The sequence below is a fragment of the Endocarpon pusillum genome, assembly GCF_000464535.1.
Source record: "Endocarpon pusillum Z07020 unplaced genomic scaffold C714293, whole genome shotgun sequence".
Classification (NCBI taxonomy): domain Eukaryota; kingdom Fungi; phylum Ascomycota; class Eurotiomycetes; order Verrucariales; family Verrucariaceae; genus Endocarpon; species Endocarpon pusillum.
Window position 1 is genome coordinate 22,289 of NW_006913563.1, and position 18,676 is coordinate 40,964.

The window sequence follows — 18,676 nt, forward strand, 5'->3', positions numbered from 1 at the left end:
CAACGTGTAGCCTTAGTCTTTTTCTTTTCTTACCATAATTGGCATCAGGTACTCATGTACCTTTCATGAGGTTGGCCGCTTTGGGCAATTTAATAGCTCATAAGCCGTAAATTGTCGTTGGTGGTCCAAAGCTGTGAGGTCATATGCTGGGGCGGATTACGTACCGTGTAATTGCGGGCAGGCTGGACGCTGCTTGTGATCCCTGTCTAATCATGACAGTTGAACTACCAATACAGATGTTATGAGCAGACTATTGAGAAGCTCATCCGCGAGTCCCCCTGCTGGCGAAGTCGAGTTGGTCAAAAGCGACATCATCTGTGACATCAAAGGGGAGCTAGTACTAGTAGCGGAGATCGTTTTTCTCCTGCGTCGCCAAGAGATTACTCCAGGGTAAAATAAGTCTCAAGAAAGCTTCCGTACTCATCCAAATATCTAAGCATGTGGATACCTTAGCAAAATAATGCATGATACTGAGATTCTTTTCCAATGGACGCCACCAATCTTGTTTCTCTCGTCGAGCACCTTGAAGACAACATCGATGAGCTGGAGGAAAATCTGGAACCTTTGCTATCCGCAGCCCTAACTGCGACCACGCAGAAGCTTCCCGTTCTTGACAAAGCCAAGCTCTACGTGCTGATCGTCTACTCCATCGAGTCTCTACTATTCTGTCAGTTGAAAGCAGGCTCCACAGCACAAGCTCTTCTAATCATGCACAGCATATCTACGACTCAATGGAGTCAAAGCAAAGGATCATCCAGTATTCAAAGAACTGACGAGGGTGAAGCAATACTTTGAGAAGATCAAGATCGCAGAAGAAGGTCCTGCCGAGCCAAGAAAGAACTTGAGTCTGAACAAGCAGGCCGCAGGCAGGGTCATCAAACATGCCTTGGTACGTTGGAGACAAATGCTCTTTGCGATCGGTGAAGACTAATTCGCAGCAGTCTGGCAATGAGAAACATGACCTCGAGCGCGCCGAAAGAGAAGCGAAAGAAAAGCTTATGGCGAAGAGGAAATTGCAGGTTATGAACCAGAAAAAAGACATAGAGGCAGAAACTACCTTGGACACCTCTGAAGACGAGTCGGAAGAGTACGACGGCGAAGCAGAGCAAGGTGAGCTGAAAGACACCAATACTGTGTCTGACACACCAAAGCCTCTTGCCAATCCATCCAATCATAAGGACAAAACCGGAAAGAAGGACAAAAAGAATGCTAAGCGAAAGTCAAAAAAGGCTGAGAAGCGCGCTAGAAAGCGCAAAAGAGGCCAGCAAGACCAAGGCGACCAAGCAACGAAGAAGAAAAAAGCGGGCAGGGGCAAGAATAAGCAAGATCGAAGTCCACCGGCTGACCGAACATGGCTATGAAGTGGAAGCTGAGAGCTATGAGCGAAAGCGGTTGCACCTACGCTTTGGGCTACCTTGCAGCAAGATATCAGTATGGTATCGTGTCTGTTTAAGATACGATAGTCAAGAGCTGATTGGTGTAATTCGGTAAGACAAATAGTCGTCAAGCATGTGTTTCACATCAAAGTTTCATCAACTACCAGCAATGCTTTGTGACTGTAGCAAACAGCCGAGGTCAGATCAGAGCTCTGTACGGAGTAAAAGGCTTGCTCAACAGCCGAAGGTAAGCCTGAGAAGGGAGGTCAACTGCTGAGATCATCCATACGGAATGACTGTGGAGCGCTACCATCGTCGCAGCACAAGAGGGTGAATATAGGAATGATGGGAACCGTTGCAATCTCTTCGTTAATTCATTACGAGATTTTGGCTGTATCAATCCTGTCTAAACATCGCCTACAGGCCAGAACACCAACTAAAACAGAACATATCCACCACATCTCCTGCACTCAGCTTCACACCCAAACTCCTCCACTAAACTTCAGTCCTCCTTATACAAGTCATCCAAAGCTCCATCGATGTGGAATCAATCCACTCATGATGTCCTCAATCCAAACCTCTGCCCCATCCGTCTCAAACCGAACTCAAATCCCTTAATCAACATTGCACCCCCAAGCAACTGGTCAAGATACACAATAATCCTCCCAATACCACCAATTCGCCAAGTATCGAATGGAGAATGCGCCTCGCACATCTCCTTATTGACTGAGACCCAGCGCTCCGGGTCGAACTCGGCTGGATTTCCAAATGCCCTGGCGTTGCTAAGGAGCATGCAGGTGGGTACGGAGGTTGTGACTTTCTCGTCAATGAGTTGGCCAGAGGTGATACGACTTCCTTCAGGCACGACACGGGAAAGGCCTACCAAGCTGGAGGGTCGGACGCACTAGCATCCTCCGATGCGGGCAATGTCAAATTTTCTGTTGCCGGTCTACGCTTCGACAGTTCGCTTTATATGCTCTTGGTGGTATGAACACGTTTGATCAGGATGTCGCCAGGTGAGGCCTCCAACCAGATACTCGGAGAGAAGGTCTCAAAGTCAGCCATCAACACTCACTTCTTGCTCACGCCGCTCATCAACCGTGGCAACAGCGGAGCACTTGCACCGAAGGGTACAGAAAAGTGATGAAGTGACGCTGCAGTGGGGCCAAATCCTTGATCGAGTTCAGAAATGGCCACCATATATAAGGTGACATCAGGTTACCGATGCCGCAGACGTTTTGGGCCCCTGTAGTCTTGGTCAAAACGGTAAGATTACGCTCCACATCGCATTGGGCCCACGTCAAGTGACTAGCAGATGGCGTCGAACTCTTTAAGCCCTGGACATCTGTCTCACCGTCATGGAGACAATTTGATCTGGACAGCCACAATGAACTGCACGTGTCAGTCTCAACTAGGAAGTTTGATGCCGAAGATATTGAAGAAGAGCTTTTTCCCAAAGGATGAGCCTACGTCTTATGGAACAGCTTCCTTCATATCATTCTTGAATCTCTCTATTGCCCTTGCTTTCGTCTCTTTCCAGTCTACATGCGGCGCAGGGTAACCCAGCCTCTTGAACTCTTCTTTGGACAATCGATCATGTGGCGAAAAAATGGCCTTGCCCTTAACACCTCTCAGTTCTGGCACCCACTTCCGGATATAGTCTCCATTCGGATCGTTCTTTTCGGCTTGCGAAACAGGGTTGAAGACGGTATACGATGGCTCCCAACCCTGGGTGTTATTATTGAGATCCCAGTCAACCAACGTCTCGGCAAAGTACCTTTCGCCGCGTCGATAGTCAATCAGTAGATTGCAGTACAAGTATGAAGAAACGTTCATTCGCAAACGGTTGTGCATGTATGCCTCATGGTTCAGCTGTCGCATACCTGCGTCAATAAAAGGCACGCCAGTCTTTCCCTCATACCATTTCTTGAATCCTTCTTCATCGTCCTCCCATTGCACAAATTCGAATTTCAGATTCTGTGGTAGATTCATCGACGTATGTGGGGTTGTGACCGTGGTCTGACGATATAGCTCTCGAAAGACGATTTCACGAACCCAGGAATACACGCCCGGGCGGCAGCTGGATTGGCTGAAGTCACTGCTACCCCTGTTATACTCCTTCACCTTGGATAGAGCTTCACGAACACTGACAACGCCAGCAGCAAAGTAAGGACTCATGCGTGAGGTCGAGTCAGCAGCGGGCTGGCTCCGGGTGGCGAGATAATCCTCGATTCTGTCATTCAGAAAATTATCCATACGTCTCATTCCAGCTTCGTGACCGGCAGGCCAAAGCTTTCGGACCCTCTTCCGCTCTTCCTCAGACCTGAACTGTTTCCCTTTGGGTATGTCCGGTAATTTACTGTCGAAGAGTGCAAAGACCTTCTTCGAAGTGGAGGAATCTACCGCGGATGGTGCTGGCACAGTATTGAGAAGTCCCGGATTTCTCTTAACCTCTGCAAGCCATGCCTTATGGTAAGGAGTGAAGACTTTCATTGGCCCTCCGCTTGATGTGGTCATCTTCCCAGGCTCCATGACGCACTGATCATGGTAGAACGAGACATGAAAGCTATCATCTGCCGTTTTGAGAAGTTTGGCGTCACGTCTAAGCTCATCAACCTCGTACTCGAAATTAGCAAAGAGATGGGACACGCTGTTATCCTTGAGGAATTTGAGGATGACGGGAACAATTTCATGTCTTTTGTCTGCCGTGATGTAGACCAAGGGTATATTCAATCCCTTGAGTTCAGCTTGTACGCCTACAAGCGTCTCATTCATGAAATCGAGTCTGGCTGGACTAAGGCCATGCCACTCGATCCATTCCGGGCAATTCAGATAGAAGCAAATCAACGGCCTTTTTGCTCCCCTCGCCCGTTCTGCGGCAGCGTGCAATGAGATGTTATCTTGGATTCTCAGATCTCTTCGGAACCAATGCGCGACCTTGGAGATCTCCTTCTCAGGCGCCTGCGTGTCAAGTTGCTCCTGTAGAGCTTTGTACGGGGTATCCTGGTCTACCTGCTTCGCTCGTTTTGTACTGGGATGCGTCAATTCAGGGTGCTCCGGATCTGAACGTTTGGACATTCTGTGAGACTGTTTCCAATTTGAACAATTGACCCTCCCCCAGCCACTGGCAAGGATAAAATTGTTGCACAACGCCCTCCTGTAAAACATGCGCAGGGATGATGGTAACTGTTGCTAAGGATCATGATGGTGATATCATCCAACTGCAGCGATCTGCAGGGGTTTGTCTGGATCGATCTTAGACTAGGCGCAGATCACATTTGCACCCCCTGGCGAAATAGCATTTGATAGTTATCCATTTTTCGGTGCTTAATTGTTTCACGTAAGGAATCATTCATACCACAGAAGCATTGGCGAAATTGGAAAAAGGAGCATGGGAATCTGGGTTCAAGGGGGGCTATGCAAGAAATACATCCCACCATTTCCCAGTCTGCAGTTCATCTTTTCATGCACTAATTGACTGAAAGCACACTGTTCCAGGATCAAATAATGAATTGAGAATCTATGCCAGAACACTAAGTAGGAGGGATAACCAGGCAGTGCCAGGTATAGACGGAAGACGTTACAACAATGGCTCTGATGCGATTTTCCCCTCTCTTTGATTACCATCTGCCAAACAGCAAACTTACTTCCTAATTTCTTCCTCGAAAGTGGCACAAATGTAGAAAGAAGACTGCCAAGCAAGTTGGACGCTCGCATCATCTTGTCAACTTGTTCCAGAGTCAACCCGTTTCTTCAGGCATGCAGAAGTAAACGAGGAAATACTGCTCAGACAGCATTTCCCCAGACAAAGAATCCTTGGTCTTGAGGCCGGCAGGGTTTACTCTTCATTTTCAAGATACGGCGTATCCGATCGCCCCCGTCGCATAGCCAGTCGCTTGCAATGGGACATGGTAAGCAACTTTGCGTACAAGCGCAGAGAAGGTCTTCACCCTGTGGAGAGCTAGTTGGTTAAAACGGATCGACTTTTCACTGCGTGAGAAAGAAGAAATCAGGAATTAGGCATTGACCCATTACGAGAATGCCGCCAATCGTACCAGTGTTGCAGCCGAAGAGGATTTCCCAAAGGCTACGGACAAACACATCAATATTGCTGGGCGAGGTGCGCTCCCGACATCTTGTGAGATGATTGAGAGGAAACGGGTGTTAACTCAACATTGAAAGGTAGGAAGCTCAGTTACATGTCTGGAGGACTGTGGGTTGCCTGATGAGATCAGCAAGTTCTTTCCTCCTGTCAATCGATACCCTGCAAAAGATTCTTGAAGCTAAAGAGGTGTTCCGCTCGGGGCAAGGCAGTTACATCGTCCTTGGGCTCAACATCGGAGATGGGACCGGAGTTAATCTGGCAGGCTGCTGGTTCAATGCCGAGATTTGCCATGTGGGGCTATAGATGCGGGGGCGGGGAAGGAGGACTCCACCAACACAATATCATGGTTCAGCCCTGCAATCCTCCTTTCACATCCTCAGTGTTCTCTTTCCTATATTCTTCTTGCCAAAAGATTCGAGAAATTAGGGTTTTGGCATAGGCGGCGCCAATGGCGGACGGCTGAGTCAGGGATCTTCTAGCAAACTACCTTTGAGTTCCCCCGAGAAAAACTTTTATCATTGGTGATCCAGTTTCTTCGCGCGCCCACGCAGTTCCCTCCTTCTAGTTTCACGTCATTAGCTGCCTAGCATGGCCTTGTCTCTCCCTTCAGTCCACAACGAATGGCTGAACCTTTTTTCCCATATCGCCTCATTGCTGCACGTCCCACCATGGCATACCTCTGAACTCCCAGACCTCGACGCTCGTACCACCGCTCAATTAATAGATCACACCCTTCTAGCTGCAGCTGCAACATTGGATCAGATCTCCACTCTCTGCGTCGAGGCACGTGAACATCACTTTCGAACGGTCTGCGTCCGCTCAAATCATGTGGCTCAAGCAAAGAAAGACCTCTTGGGCACCGATGTCGGAGTGGCCTCTGTGGTTGGTTTCCCATCCGGCGATGACTATCCGTCCTATAGTACAGCGCAAAAGGTGGCAGAGGCCAGATTCGCCATTGCGGATGGAGCAACCGAGCTCGACATGGTCTTGAACTATGAAGCTTTGAAAGAGGATGGCCAGGTATCCGAAAATGAACACACAAGCATGTATACAGCCATATACGAAGACGTTGTGGCTGTTCGCGAGGCAGCTCCTAGACCAATGATTTTGAAGGTCATACTCGAGACGAGTCAGCTCACGGATGAGGATGTGGCTAGAGCGTGTGTTATTTGCTGTTTAGCAGGAGCAGATTTCGTGAAGACAAGTACAGGTTTTCGAGGGCATGGTGCCACGCTAGAAGTGGTGCAGCTGATGAGGGCAGTGTGTGACGTATGCCAGAGTGAGGGGTTGACCACAGGAAGAGTGCAAGTCAAGGCTTCTGGTGGGATAAAAACAATAGACGACGTCCGGAAAATGGTGTCCGTGGGAGCAGAAAGGATAGGCGCGAGTGCTGGTGTTGCCATCATAAGTGGTCTGAAGAGGAGAAACTCAGTCGTTCCGAAAGCTTTAGAGGACAGGGTAAGGGGTGATTACGACATTTCTGAAGCCAATCAACGGTTAGAGAGCACGCTGACAGAGTCGTCGCAACCCGGAAGCCAATACTCTCCCGCCAACGGGCAGGAAGCTGTCTAGATCGTTAGGAATGGTCAACCTGGTCTCGAGACCCGCCAAACTCCATAAGAATACTCGAGACAAAGCTTCCCCCAACAGAATTACTCCTAGCAGAGAATGCCGCGAGGCTAGGCCGCCTGACAGGCCCAATCCGATGCTTTTGTATCACCAGGTTCCGAAACTACAGCACAGTGATAGAAGCCGAGGAACTCCTTGAAGCTGAACGTCTACCAACCTGACACTCAGCAAGCCAGCACGCAAGCAAGCTATCAACCTGAATCGGCCCTTCAGCTCCACGATCACTGAAGGGGTGCATCCCAGCTTGCGGCCAAACCCCGCTCTTCTACTTATTCCTACAACAACTCCCTCCCCAAACCCTCGTCTGTTGTGCATGCGCAACACGATGAGGAAAAAAACATCTTGCCCCCTCCACCCCTCCTCCTCTCCAAGAGCCCAACCTCACGCACCCCCCACAGCTACATGTATACAGATCACAGGACAGAACAGAGCAGACAACACAGCCCATTCCAGCCGGCGATAAACCATTTTCGCTTTCGAACCGAGAATATGTATGTATGTATGTATGTATGTATGTATGTATGTATGTATGAGCGGATTAACAACACGAGGCGCCCCCTCTCACAACACCAAGTCTAAAACGGTATTGCGTACCAGTCAGTGGTCTTTTGTGGCGGTTGATGAGGAACAATAAATATATACTATTAGTGTGTTATCCGGGTATACGGATGATGGTGGTGTCTGATCGGGTATGAGATCCTGCTCGAGAGAAGAGGGGTCGGGGTCTATAATGGATGGGAAGAATTGGGCTTGTGGTGGGGTGGGATGGGATGAGGAGAATGGTAGAGGCGCGTCCTGTTCACTGTACACAATAAGCATAAGTACAAGTACAAGTACAAGTATGAGTGCAGGAAAGGTGGAGCCGGTCCATTTTTCCTTGCTGAGCTTTGACGTTATTGCCCTTTCATTCATTCATTCATTTCTTTCTTTCTTTCTGTTTCCTGTGTATGTCGAACATTTTCTACATAAGCTAATCGCTCCCTCAAGCGCACACATGTACTTACTAAGCTGCTGCTGCGCCAAAGTCAGTTACAGACAACCCTCGCATATTGGTTACGGTATGCTATATCGAAAGATGTGCATTACGCTCCGCCAGCCTGCTTGACCGTCGAACCGCCTCCCGCATCCAGGCGTCCCATCTCCCTCACAAGATCCAGACCCGCGGATTTCTCTCCAGCAACCACCTCAGCTAGATCTAAATCCAATCCCCTAAACCCCTCCTCGACAACCCATCTTTGGCCCCCAGACCGGTTCAGAACTTCACAGCTCCACCCCAGCACCAGTAACCCGGGGGGCCGACTGCCCTCCTCCTCCACCGCCTTGGAGATATATTCCAGCGTTGAGCGGATAACGCGCTGATCGGGGCAAGAAGCCCGTTCCACCACAGCGCAGGGTGTTTCTTTCGGCCACGGCGCCTTCTTGTCCTCCTGCACCATCGCATCACTGGTTGAATGATCAGGCGTGGCGGTGAGACTCGACACCAGGCTCTCCAATCTATGCAGTGCCATCAGAAACACGACCGTCATATTTCTGTTATAGGCAGGCGGCTCTGGGCTGGCGCCCTTCCTCCCTGTTCCCGTACAAATCAGCACCTGGTCCGCCACCGCACGATGCGTGACCGGAATTCCGGCAAACAGCGGCGCCGATAATGCGCTCGTCACACCCGGCAGCACCCGTGCCTCATACCCGTTCCGGCGGAAGAAATCCAGCTCCTCTGCGCCGCGGCCGTAGAGATATGGATCCCCTTGTTTCAGGCGGAGGACGTTTTGGCCCTGTTTGAGAGCATTGAGGCCGAGGGAGAGGAGCTCCTCCTGCGCGGCGTCCGCGTTGCCGGGAAACTTGCGCGCGATGTGCACAGGTGTGCGGCGTGGGATGAGGTCAAGGACAGGGGAGGGGACAAGCTTGTCGGCCAGTATGAAGTGCGCATCCTGGATGGCGGTGTAGGTTGCTCGCGTAAGGAGGTCGGGGTGGCCCGGACCAGAGCCGGCAAGAGTTATGGTTCCGCGCTGTGAATGGGTGCGGCAGTCTACAGTACGCGGGGTTAAAGGCGCGGTGTCGATGGTGGAGTTGGTGTAGGCGGAGAGGATAGTGGAGATGTCCGAGTCGGTTATGCTGGCTAGGCGGCGAAGGGGCCAGTATTCGCATATTTGAGAGAGCCAGCGGAGGCGGCGTGTGCGGGCTATGGAGGGAGATGTGTCGGTGGATTGTATCAAGGTGTTGAAGGTGTGTTTTTGGTTTGGCGTTTCCTCGTCTTCGATTTCAGGAGTGGGATCTGTAGCCAATTCGGCCGCATGGTCTTCTTCCCATATCCGGCGACGGATGGTACCCAGTCGTTCGACTGTTTGACCGAAATGGGGCGGTAGAGAGGCAGCTACCTCCCTCCGGATGCGGGATGACAGTTTGCAGCCTTTGCCGGAGGTAGTAATGCCAATTTGGAGAGGACCATCTGTATGAGTCGAGAGGAGAGTGAAAGTGCAGAGATTGGGCGCATCCGTCACGTTGACTGGTATGCGCAACCTCCGGCAGATTGTTGAAATATGTATACTCTGTGAAGACCTTGAACCTGTTGTAACGAAAACAGCATCAACCACATTGTCAACTTCCGGTCGTCCTAACGTTTGCAAGTCACTGTCTTCAAAGTCCTTTTGTATCCATTCCGCCTTGCCCTCTTCGATTCGCTTCAACAAGGTGTAATGACATTCGCTGCCGGCTGGGGCGACGATGACAGGCGATGCGCCAACCTCCGAGGACTTTGCAGCTCGAGATGCGGCCAGTGGGCCAGAACCAATTATCAGGTGGACATGGCCAGTCGAGTCAACGGCTGTCAAAAGAGCGGGTGCTATCATGCCGCTCTTGCTGTGCTTGTGCGCTGATTAGAGGAGCAATGGACTGAAGGGATAGGAGCTGAGCAGCTTTTATGGGTAAGCACTGTAAGGGCAGCCAGGAAATACTGGTTGGGAAACATGACAGAGGAAACCATTGAGACAGAAGGAAAGGCCAAGGAAAGCTTCGCGCATATCACCATCTTGTCCGCGTCCTGGACGAATGGTTCGTAATTCGGATGATAACGCGATAACAATCTTGGCCCATATCTGATACTAATGGTGCAATGGCGGTGGCGAGGAAAAGCCGAGGAGATGGATTTTGTGGCGAGGAGATTGAGATTGTGGAGGGATAGTCTTCACGCTGCCTCGATTGGGACTAACGCAGCGATATGCTCTATTGATCTTAGATCACTGTAGATACGCAAGCAGCGACCTGTTGAAGTGGATGAGCAGAACTCTATCTATCTATCTATCTATCTATCTATTCACCAGTTTATCTCAAGCGCGGCAAAGTCTGCTGCGGTGGGCGGGGTCACGTGACGGCAGGGCTTGGTATCTGGCCCCCGTGCAAGACATGACTCAAAAGTCGAATAGATTACAAAAGCATGTGGGTTTCAGTTTCCAGTAGCACAATTATTCTGCACCTACCATCTACCTGGAGAAGGCCACAAAAATTGACGCAGTATTGGTCCTTAACAAATTCAGACGTCTTGTCATTACAAGGATCATCGGATGACCATAATCTAACCGTCATGTGGTAATAATTTGGTAGAAAGACGTCCGAAATGACACAATTTCATCAGATATCAAATGTCTTGGTTACATAATTTTATGCAAACTAAGTCATGTTCTAATTAGGCCTAAACTAAGCACACATTGATGGTAATTTAAGCATAGCTTTCAGAGGGCCTCTTCCTGCTAAGAACACCATTAATACCTACCCCTTGGCAGTTATCGTTCAAGAATTATAGGTGCAACATCAAGAATATCCAGATGTTAGCGGATGTGGCATCCCTAGCCAGACCGAGTCCCAAGCAGTCGCCGATGCTTGCTCTGGCTTCAATGCCGACCTTCCAACACAACATCCTCTACTTACACAATGTCACATGGTCCTTGCTCTCTTTCCCGTGGTCCTCTTCGCTGAAGCCATCTCGAATTCCGTCAGAAAAACTCTCTACGACATCTGCTTCAACAACAGGACCGGTATAGGATTTCCTTCCGGAGATCACCCAGTAGATGGCAGCTAAAGCAAAAATGAGGCCGAGGAAGGCGATTGCATAATTCATCTACCAACAAGCATCAGCTCGAGATCATATAATATTCCTTCCTAAGGTTCGATGATGGGCACGTTCTCCATCTTGCGTTCGATTTGAAGGGCAACTCACGTTGAGGGCTGTGACAGGCCTGACTGTCGGCAGGATAAAAATGATGGTAATGAATGCGGTCCAGATGCAAGCCCATGCGTTGACCCAGAAGCTTGCCTTGCCCATATGCCAAGGACCCGGCTCAAATTGGCCATATTTGAGCTTGCAGAGGATGGGAATAACATAGCTCCAGTCGATGGCGATTGCAGTAACATTGAACACGCCTGCAATGGCGATGTAAGAACCAAGTCCGATGAGATTAATAGCGATGCACAGCACTACGGAGATCCACACTGCGTAAATGGGAGTCTGAGTCAATGGGTTGATCTTGGCCCAGATGCGAGAGCCGGGGAGCAAACGATCGCGAGAGAAGGCAAAGACCGTCCGTGCAAGGGATTGCTGTGAAACAACGAGTCAGCTCGGTCATCCGCCTACACCCCTTGTTCCGGAGTCATGTCCTTCCCGATTTGCGGCAACAACTCCGAGCTGCCCTGCTGTGCTAGGAGCATGATGACAAGCCAGTATCCTCAAGTGACTCCATGATGCTACTCCAGATTGGCAGGGTTGTTGATGCAATTGACAGCCTCCCCAGTCATCAGAGCACCCAGACAGCCAGAGGAAGACGCCTTATTCACCGACTGAGAGCAGAACTACTTACCATCCCAGCAATGCAGAGAAATTTCACTGTAGGATCGTCAGTTACTGATCTGATCATCCATGCTGTGCAAAGCATGGTTTATGGTGTGTCCCTACAAATGATGAGTGCGAAAACAGTATAAAAGAGACCTCCAGCCTTGCCGAGCACATTAAAGAATATCTGCGCCACCGGCTGCGCCATAGGACTCGCGAGGATCTCGCTTGGTTCACCCATGACAAAGCAAAGCACGATGTTGAACAAGAACCCACCAACATATGTGAAGGCCATGGCAAGGCTTATCGCCCATGGCGCCTTCAGTTCTGGTTCTCTCATCTCTTCTGTGATGTGTGCTGTAGCGTCTAAGCTTGAACTCAGCAGTCGCTCGGAAGACAGAAAAAGAAATTACCATAAGCAGTCATGGTCCAGCTACAGCAGTCAGCGCTCTATATGATGGTTCGGAGGGATAACTATTACGAACCTCACAGAGAGGAAGCCAAAGAGGAAGCTAAATCCCACGGGACTCCACCCAGATACCGACTCGACGTTAGTAAAGACGTATGTTGCACTGTGTCGAGTCTCCGCTTTGGCGAGAAGTGCGATCGAGCCTATTAGTCCGAGTGTCAGTGTACATGTGACCATTTGAAGAAGTGGGCCACAGAAGGAGGGCTTACATGTGAGGAGCACGGCAACATGGATAAAAAAGTATGATCGTGTGATCTTCTCTATCTGCAGGTAGGTCAGTAAGGCTCAGTCCAATCGGCCGCCGGAACAAGGTATACGAAGTATGTGGACAGAGAATTGACAATTCCAGTCACCACTGTCAGCGCAGCCATGACTCCAATCACTGTTCCTGTTGTTGGGACATAGGTGAAGTCTGAACCCATCGAAACAGCCGCCAATAACAATTGTGAGGCTCCGTACTCCGAGGAAGCCAAGCCCGCAACCTGGGTCCTTTATTAGATACACAGACTCTGACCTTCAACATCGTCCTTACTTGACCAAGTATGTTGAGCCAGCCGGTCACCCTGAAGTCGAACCCGTCGGCAAGTTCCTGGGTTTGGGCATGGTGGACAGATCACTCACCAACTAATCCACGGGACACTGTTCTTGGGGGCTAGGCGGGAGACACTGTAATAAAGACCACCGCTTGTCGGATAGGCCGATACGAGTTCTGCTACAGACAACTACGGTGCATTGGGATAGTCAGCTATGCGCTGGCATTCGGTAGGCTCACAGCCCGTGGCCGTCGCTCACAGCAAGACACATACAGCCTGCTCCTGAGATCGCCCAGGACCAGACAGCACTGGCACTGCCTCCTGCAGACAGTGGATAGATGAATGTGGTTGAGACGGTTGCAAATAAGGCGCTGATACTGACAGCGAAAGAAAAGGCGGACAGGTACCCAAACTCCTGGAAGGAAGTTAACCTCCATTAGTTGGTGAAGCGAAACGCGGATAGGAGATTTCGACCCTCTTGAGGACTGGATTGTAGCCAAATTTGCCCGCAAGCTCAGCATCAGCCTTGTTCAATTCATCCAGATGCACCACACGGCGGCCGCCGTTTTCATTGATTTCGACAGTGCGAAGAGTTTTGCGCTGGTGAAGCTCCGGACCGTGCAGTAATTCAGCCATGATCACGCTAGTTGCTGGTCGTGGTCGTAAGAAAGTGACTGGAGAATGGCGGGGAAGGAAGGGGAAAATTGGGAAATGTTGTCCATCACATCTTCTTAGCCTGAGCACTCTAGCTGATCGATATCTGGATTCGACCGTTCTAGGCTAGGCAGGCTCGGGTAGGTGGCTGCAGGACGGGTCGCCGATGTGGCTGCAGTTTGGTGGATGAAGTTGTGCTCTGAAATGGCGCTGATCGGTTCTCTAATTGAGTTTCAAGATCTATTGATAAAATGGTCCGTCCCTCCTGGAAACTAAAAGGCTTGAACGACTGGCATCTGAGCATTGACAATCCGGCGCTCAAACGGCAAGGAGCGGCTCGTTATGCGCCAAACACGCATCGGCCTAGGGGCCGCGATGGCGCCAACGTGGCCATTTCTATCTGCGTTGGACACCTGACGGGGAAGGCTAGCCGATAGGCAGATTTGCAGAGGGGAGCGCCCATCTAGAATGAGAAGTCAGGGCTAAGATTTGGTGGCGGTGTAACAGCAAATGATAAGAGCAAGAATCGAAGTTCTGGTCTGATCTCTGCCGGGCGCTTTGGTGGAGGGTTGAAGATGGAACAGAATGGGTCAGGATTCGGAATCGTTGAGCACCGCATCCCCCGGAACGGAGACCAAAGAGGTGGGGAAAATAATCTCAATTTGCCCCCTTTCATCCCTGTGAGTGATCGTTGGTGCTGAACCCTTAGCGTGTTTCGCCATATTTCAAGGCCCCCAGCTCGTCTGTGTAAGAGAGCTTGAGGAAGATACAAGTGAAAAGCATTTATAAGAGTGGAACCATTAAAATCTATTCAAGTGATCTTACAGGGCTCTATAGCCGATCGTACTCTCTATCTCAATGAGTATGCCACCTAGAACGTTATATTGCGAGATATCCACCCACCCGACCATTTCTTTCCGTAGCAACATCCTCGAATGCACAGAAAGGAGGCAGGAGGGTAGTTCTTTTATAGATGGGCCCCGAAGTACCAAGTGGTGACATGGGTTTTGGGTAGTCATTGGAGGGTAACTTGCGCTCTGGAGCAGCACAGGTTTCAGGAGGAAATGATGTAAAATGCCATGACGGGTGGACAGTCAAGGAGCCACTGCCTCCTTAGCGCGTGATCTCAACTTGGGGTTCATCGCTTTTGCGCGTTTCTTCTGTTTAGCTTGGGGTGAAGAGCCGCCATCTGCACCCTCGATAAATTTCAAGAGCTCATCTATGCTCCGCGAGTCAAGGCCCATTGGTCGCGTATTCGACCTGGCAGAATTGCTCGCTGTCTCTGCGACTGTACGACCAACTTGTGGCAGTGGCCGGGTTCCGAAAGACACATCCGACGTCAACTGAAATCGCCTCAAACGTCGATTCTGGATATCTTTGGCATGCTTGGCAATAGATACAGCATTTTGAGTCAACTGCTCGAGCCAGCTCTCTGCCTCTTTGGTATTGCGGTCATTTGGTCCAAGTTCGGAATGGAAAATGTTGTAGGCTTCACGCATGCGATTGACTGCACCTTTCGAGTCTTGATCTAGTGCCAGCGCCTGCGCCAGCTGGAAAAGAATAGTGGCTGAGTTAACCGACTGACGTCCGAAGAGATCTTCGCACACAGCAAGTGATGCCTCAAACCATCGTCTTGAATCTGAATACTGTTTCAAAGTCTGTAACATGACAGCGGCATTGTTCATCGTCGTGATAGAATCCGGATGGTTGGGGCCATAGATGATCTTCCACAGATCCAAGGCATGTTTGACGTAATTCAAAGCAATCTTAGTGTTGCCCATAGAATGCTCGAAAAGCGAAAGATTGAGGTAGGCGAGGATGGTGTCGGCAGAATCCAAACCAAGAGTTCTTTCGGTGACAATGACTGCTTTGCGTGCGAGCTCCACTGCAGCGTCTTTCTCGTCGGTCTGGAAATAGATCATTGACAACTGATGATACATCTTGGCTACCTCTGGATGGAGGATGCCATAGATCTGTTCATGCAAGGACAGTGATTCTAGTATCAATTCTTGACCTAGCTGCTTGTGGTTCTGCTGTAAGGAAATGCGCCCGGCTTCCAAAGCTTCTTCTGCTAGAGCACTACGTGGAGCAGCATCTTTCACAACAGGGGTTATGTTGAGAATGTCGTCCGGAGTGAAGGTGTTGGTCGGCTTGGGACTTGTTCCATTGGTGAGTGCATGGTCACCGCCTTTCTTCTTCTTCTTTCGCTGCTCTTCAGAATTGTGGCCGTTGGCATGGTTGACACCATTCGTTATGGCCGCACCATCGTCTGATTTCGATTCGTTCTTGCGGAAAATGTAGTCTTTGGCAGCCAGTTGTAGTCCTTGCTTCAGACTAATTTCACGCAGTGTCTGCAATGGTTTCAAGTCTGCTAACCATTCTGGAGGCAAGCAATATCGGTATCTTATTGATATTTGCTTCTCGATGTCAGCTCGCAAGTCCTGTGGCGTGGTCTTTTCGAAGGAGAAATCGCCTTCAGGGTACATCTCTTTCAGCTCTTCATCTATGTCTGGTCGAGGATTTTCGTTGACCTGAAAACTCAACAAGCAATTCAGCAAATGGGAAACACAGGACACAGCAAATACAGACGGCAAATGTCGAAGGCATCTGTTAGTAATGTGCTTGAATGCTCGCGCGACCATCTCTTGATGAGCCAGCCCTACCAGTGCTCTGAGGCGATTGCCCTTCTCTGCAGCAAGCGTAGCAACCTTGCCAAGATACCGCACGTTAATACCTCGTTTATGTAGCAGCTGACTCAGAGATTGGCCATCCATTGGGTAGCCTACGTCGTTGTCATAGAGGTCTTGAATTAGGTCTGGGATGACTTTTGTTCTCAGATAGGCACACACCGCTAGAACTTCTTGTTCGTCTTGTGCATATTCTCGTTTCTCCTCGTCCGTCTGCGGCACCTGTCCGCTGCACACATCGGGATTCAATGCAAATTTGAAATTCGAAAGGTCCACAAGCTCTTGATCCTGGCCACCCTCCTCTTGGCTGGTTTGAACTGTCTTCTCGACAGACCCCTCTGCTACCTGTGGCGGCAAGTCATTGACTGAACTCTGCTCCAGGCCGTTCTGCTCATCCTTCTCGTCGACTTGGGGTTTAGGCTCAGCTTTCCTTCTTTCCACCTCAGCTTTGACGTACTCTTGAAGCTTCATTCTTCGGTACGCTTCGACAAGCTCGAGACGCAGAATAGCCATGCGATGAGGATATTCTCCAAAGTCGGAGCCATCAGACGAAGCGACTTCATCTGCCCAAGCGACATCAAGTGGGGCGATGCGATACATGTCAAGCACGTACTTCCGGCCATCGGTACCAAGCAAGCCTTTTGTCTCAATGCTGCCTTCTAAGTCGTGGCGTTCGCATTTTTTGTCCCAGACCGCATGCTTCTTGACATGTATAGCTTTAGACAATCTCTCGAATACCGGAACGAATGCCTCATTTTCTGTGACGATTTCTCTACCTTCAACACCACCATAATCAATCTGAGGTTCTCCAGGTTCACGCTGTTTGAATATGCCTGGGACTATGCTCTGTCCGACTATCCGCTTGCCGAGATAGTCGACAACAACTGTGCCCGGAGTATACAAGTCCGGGATGTCCAGCTGATTGACAGCCCTGACACCCATCACATCTTTACCAACGGCCACCCTTGCAGCTTCGTCACCTCCTTCACTAGCGAACGTCTGAACGCCGTCAGCACCGAAAGAGAAGAATATGTTGTTGTAGACAAAGATTTGGGCATCTTTGCCTTCGGTGGGGTTTAGAGGAGCCACCTCACCACGTGCAACCAGCACTGCGCCTCTGGCTGCTGCATCATTATAGTCCGCAAATAGCTTCGAGGTAAGCCTCTCACGAAATACTCTGTCCTGAACGTTGTCTCTGGGTAGCTCCCTTGTGCTTTGAAATTCTTCATTCCAATCTCTCAATGTTTCAGTATTGTCCACCCCTCCCATCAAATATGCCTCTTGTGCTCTCGTCTGGTCCGGTTGATGCTGATTCAGTGGAGAGGACGGAGACAGAACCAGCCATGGATTTGCGGGAATGGCATTCTGAAACGGAAAGGTAGTAAGAAGGTCCTTCTTGTTGTTGACTTCTTGAAGCTCCGTGAATGCTTTGTTGAACGATGGTGAGATTAGAGCGATGAGAGAGAGCAAGGAATGTGCGTTGTGGTTCTTAGGTGCTGGTCTTGGAAATGGATCGAATTTGTTGCTGGAGGATCTGCTAACGAAAAAGCCTGAGACTGTTGATGTAATCTGATATTGTTCACCTTCATTGGTAGTGACTTGAAGGTATAGGAGATGACCTCGTTGCCTGAGATGATAGGGTGGAGGGTTCCACGGCGAGATGGAGATGGACTTCAGAGTCCGTGGTAGAGTTTCTTGCTGCTGGGGTACAATAGTCTGGATCGAGGAAGGAGCGTCGATTTCGAAGCCAACCAAAGGGTGAGCTGGCGCCGAGCTGTCATTGATCAAGGCATTTCGAGCAGCCACCGCCGTATCGTGGAGTGATATGCCTGCGCAGATGCCCTGTAGTTGATCTACACGATCTCCTGCGGCGCCAATCAGCTCCCTGATCCTAACCACATGCATGCGAGCTTCTCTCTCGGTATACGGATCCTCGACTAGAACCAATTCAGAGCCAGCCTTGAGATCTTTCACATCTGCCAGCTCAATGAAATCGTTGATTCGTTCTCCATTATGTTCCAAATGAAAGCATGTGTATTGGAAGGTCCCAGGTGATTCAACGATCGACTGCCGCACATCTTGGACCTGTTCCTGGCTAGTGACTGTTAAGAACATCTTGTATGGGTCATGGGGCAGCTTGACGTTGATCTGGAAGAGTGCTCCTCCATTCGGATCTCCCTCATGGTTATGTTCATGATGATGATGGTGGGTGACATCAGTGTCTCCATTGGTGCCGTTGACAGAAATGGCGGATAGGTTTTCAGAATGTGCTTTTTCAGACTTAGCTGCGTGAAGTGGATCAGCAGTGGGATTCAACTGATCGCTTGCACAGTTACCATGTGTAGTGGTCGTGTCACCGTAGACCTCGGCCATTAGTATTTCGAAGAAACAATGCTTTTGTTAC

At 50.0% G+C, this 18,676-nt stretch overlaps 5 protein-coding genes across 5 annotated transcripts; 2 read left to right on the plus strand and 3 right to left on the minus strand.

The window, feature by feature from the left end:
- Window positions 1–486: 486 nt before the first annotated feature.
- Window positions 487–1,361, plus strand: EPUS_07384 (uncharacterized protein; the record flags this gene model as incomplete). Its single annotated transcript, XM_007788276.1, has 3 exons — window positions 487–667; window positions 717–889; window positions 942–1,361. The coding sequence occupies 3 exons, from the start codon at window positions 487–489 to the stop codon at window positions 1,359–1,361; spliced, it is 774 nt and encodes a 257-aa protein (XP_007786466.1).
- A 1,488-nt stretch (window positions 1,362–2,849) lies between these two features.
- On the minus strand, window positions 2,850–4,454 carry EPUS_07385 (uncharacterized protein; the record flags this gene model as incomplete). The annotated part of the gene is made up of 1 exon (XM_007788277.1): window positions 2,850–4,454. The coding sequence occupies one exon, from the start codon at window positions 4,452–4,454 to the stop codon at window positions 2,850–2,852; it is 1,605 nt and encodes a 534-aa protein (XP_007786467.1).
- Window positions 4,455–6,069: 1,615 nt separating this feature from the next.
- On the plus strand, window positions 6,070–7,053 carry EPUS_07386 (uncharacterized protein; the record flags this gene model as incomplete). The annotated part of the gene is made up of 1 exon (XM_007788278.1): window positions 6,070–7,053. One exon carries the CDS (start codon window positions 6,070–6,072, stop codon window positions 7,051–7,053), a length of 984 nt encoding a protein of 327 aa, XP_007786468.1.
- Window positions 7,054–8,192: 1,139 nt separating this feature from the next.
- EPUS_07387 (uncharacterized protein) lies at window positions 8,193–13,567 on the minus strand (the record flags this gene model as incomplete). Its single annotated transcript, XM_007788279.1, has 13 exons — window positions 8,193–9,979; window positions 11,032–11,221; window positions 11,321–11,698; window positions 11,958–11,983; window positions 12,053–12,295; window positions 12,343–12,362; window positions 12,415–12,541; window positions 12,608–12,662; window positions 12,716–12,880; window positions 12,931–12,961; window positions 13,020–13,120; window positions 13,205–13,302; window positions 13,363–13,567. The coding sequence occupies 13 exons, from the start codon at window positions 13,565–13,567 to the stop codon at window positions 8,193–8,195; spliced, it is 3,426 nt and encodes a 1,141-aa protein (XP_007786469.1).
- Window positions 13,568–14,679: 1,112 nt separating this feature from the next.
- On the minus strand, window positions 14,680–18,645 carry EPUS_07388 (uncharacterized protein; the record flags this gene model as incomplete). Its single annotated transcript, XM_007788280.1, has 1 exon — window positions 14,680–18,645. One exon carries the CDS (start codon window positions 18,643–18,645, stop codon window positions 14,680–14,682), a length of 3,966 nt encoding a protein of 1,321 aa, XP_007786470.1.
- Between the last annotated feature and the right edge of the window lie 31 nt (window positions 18,646–18,676).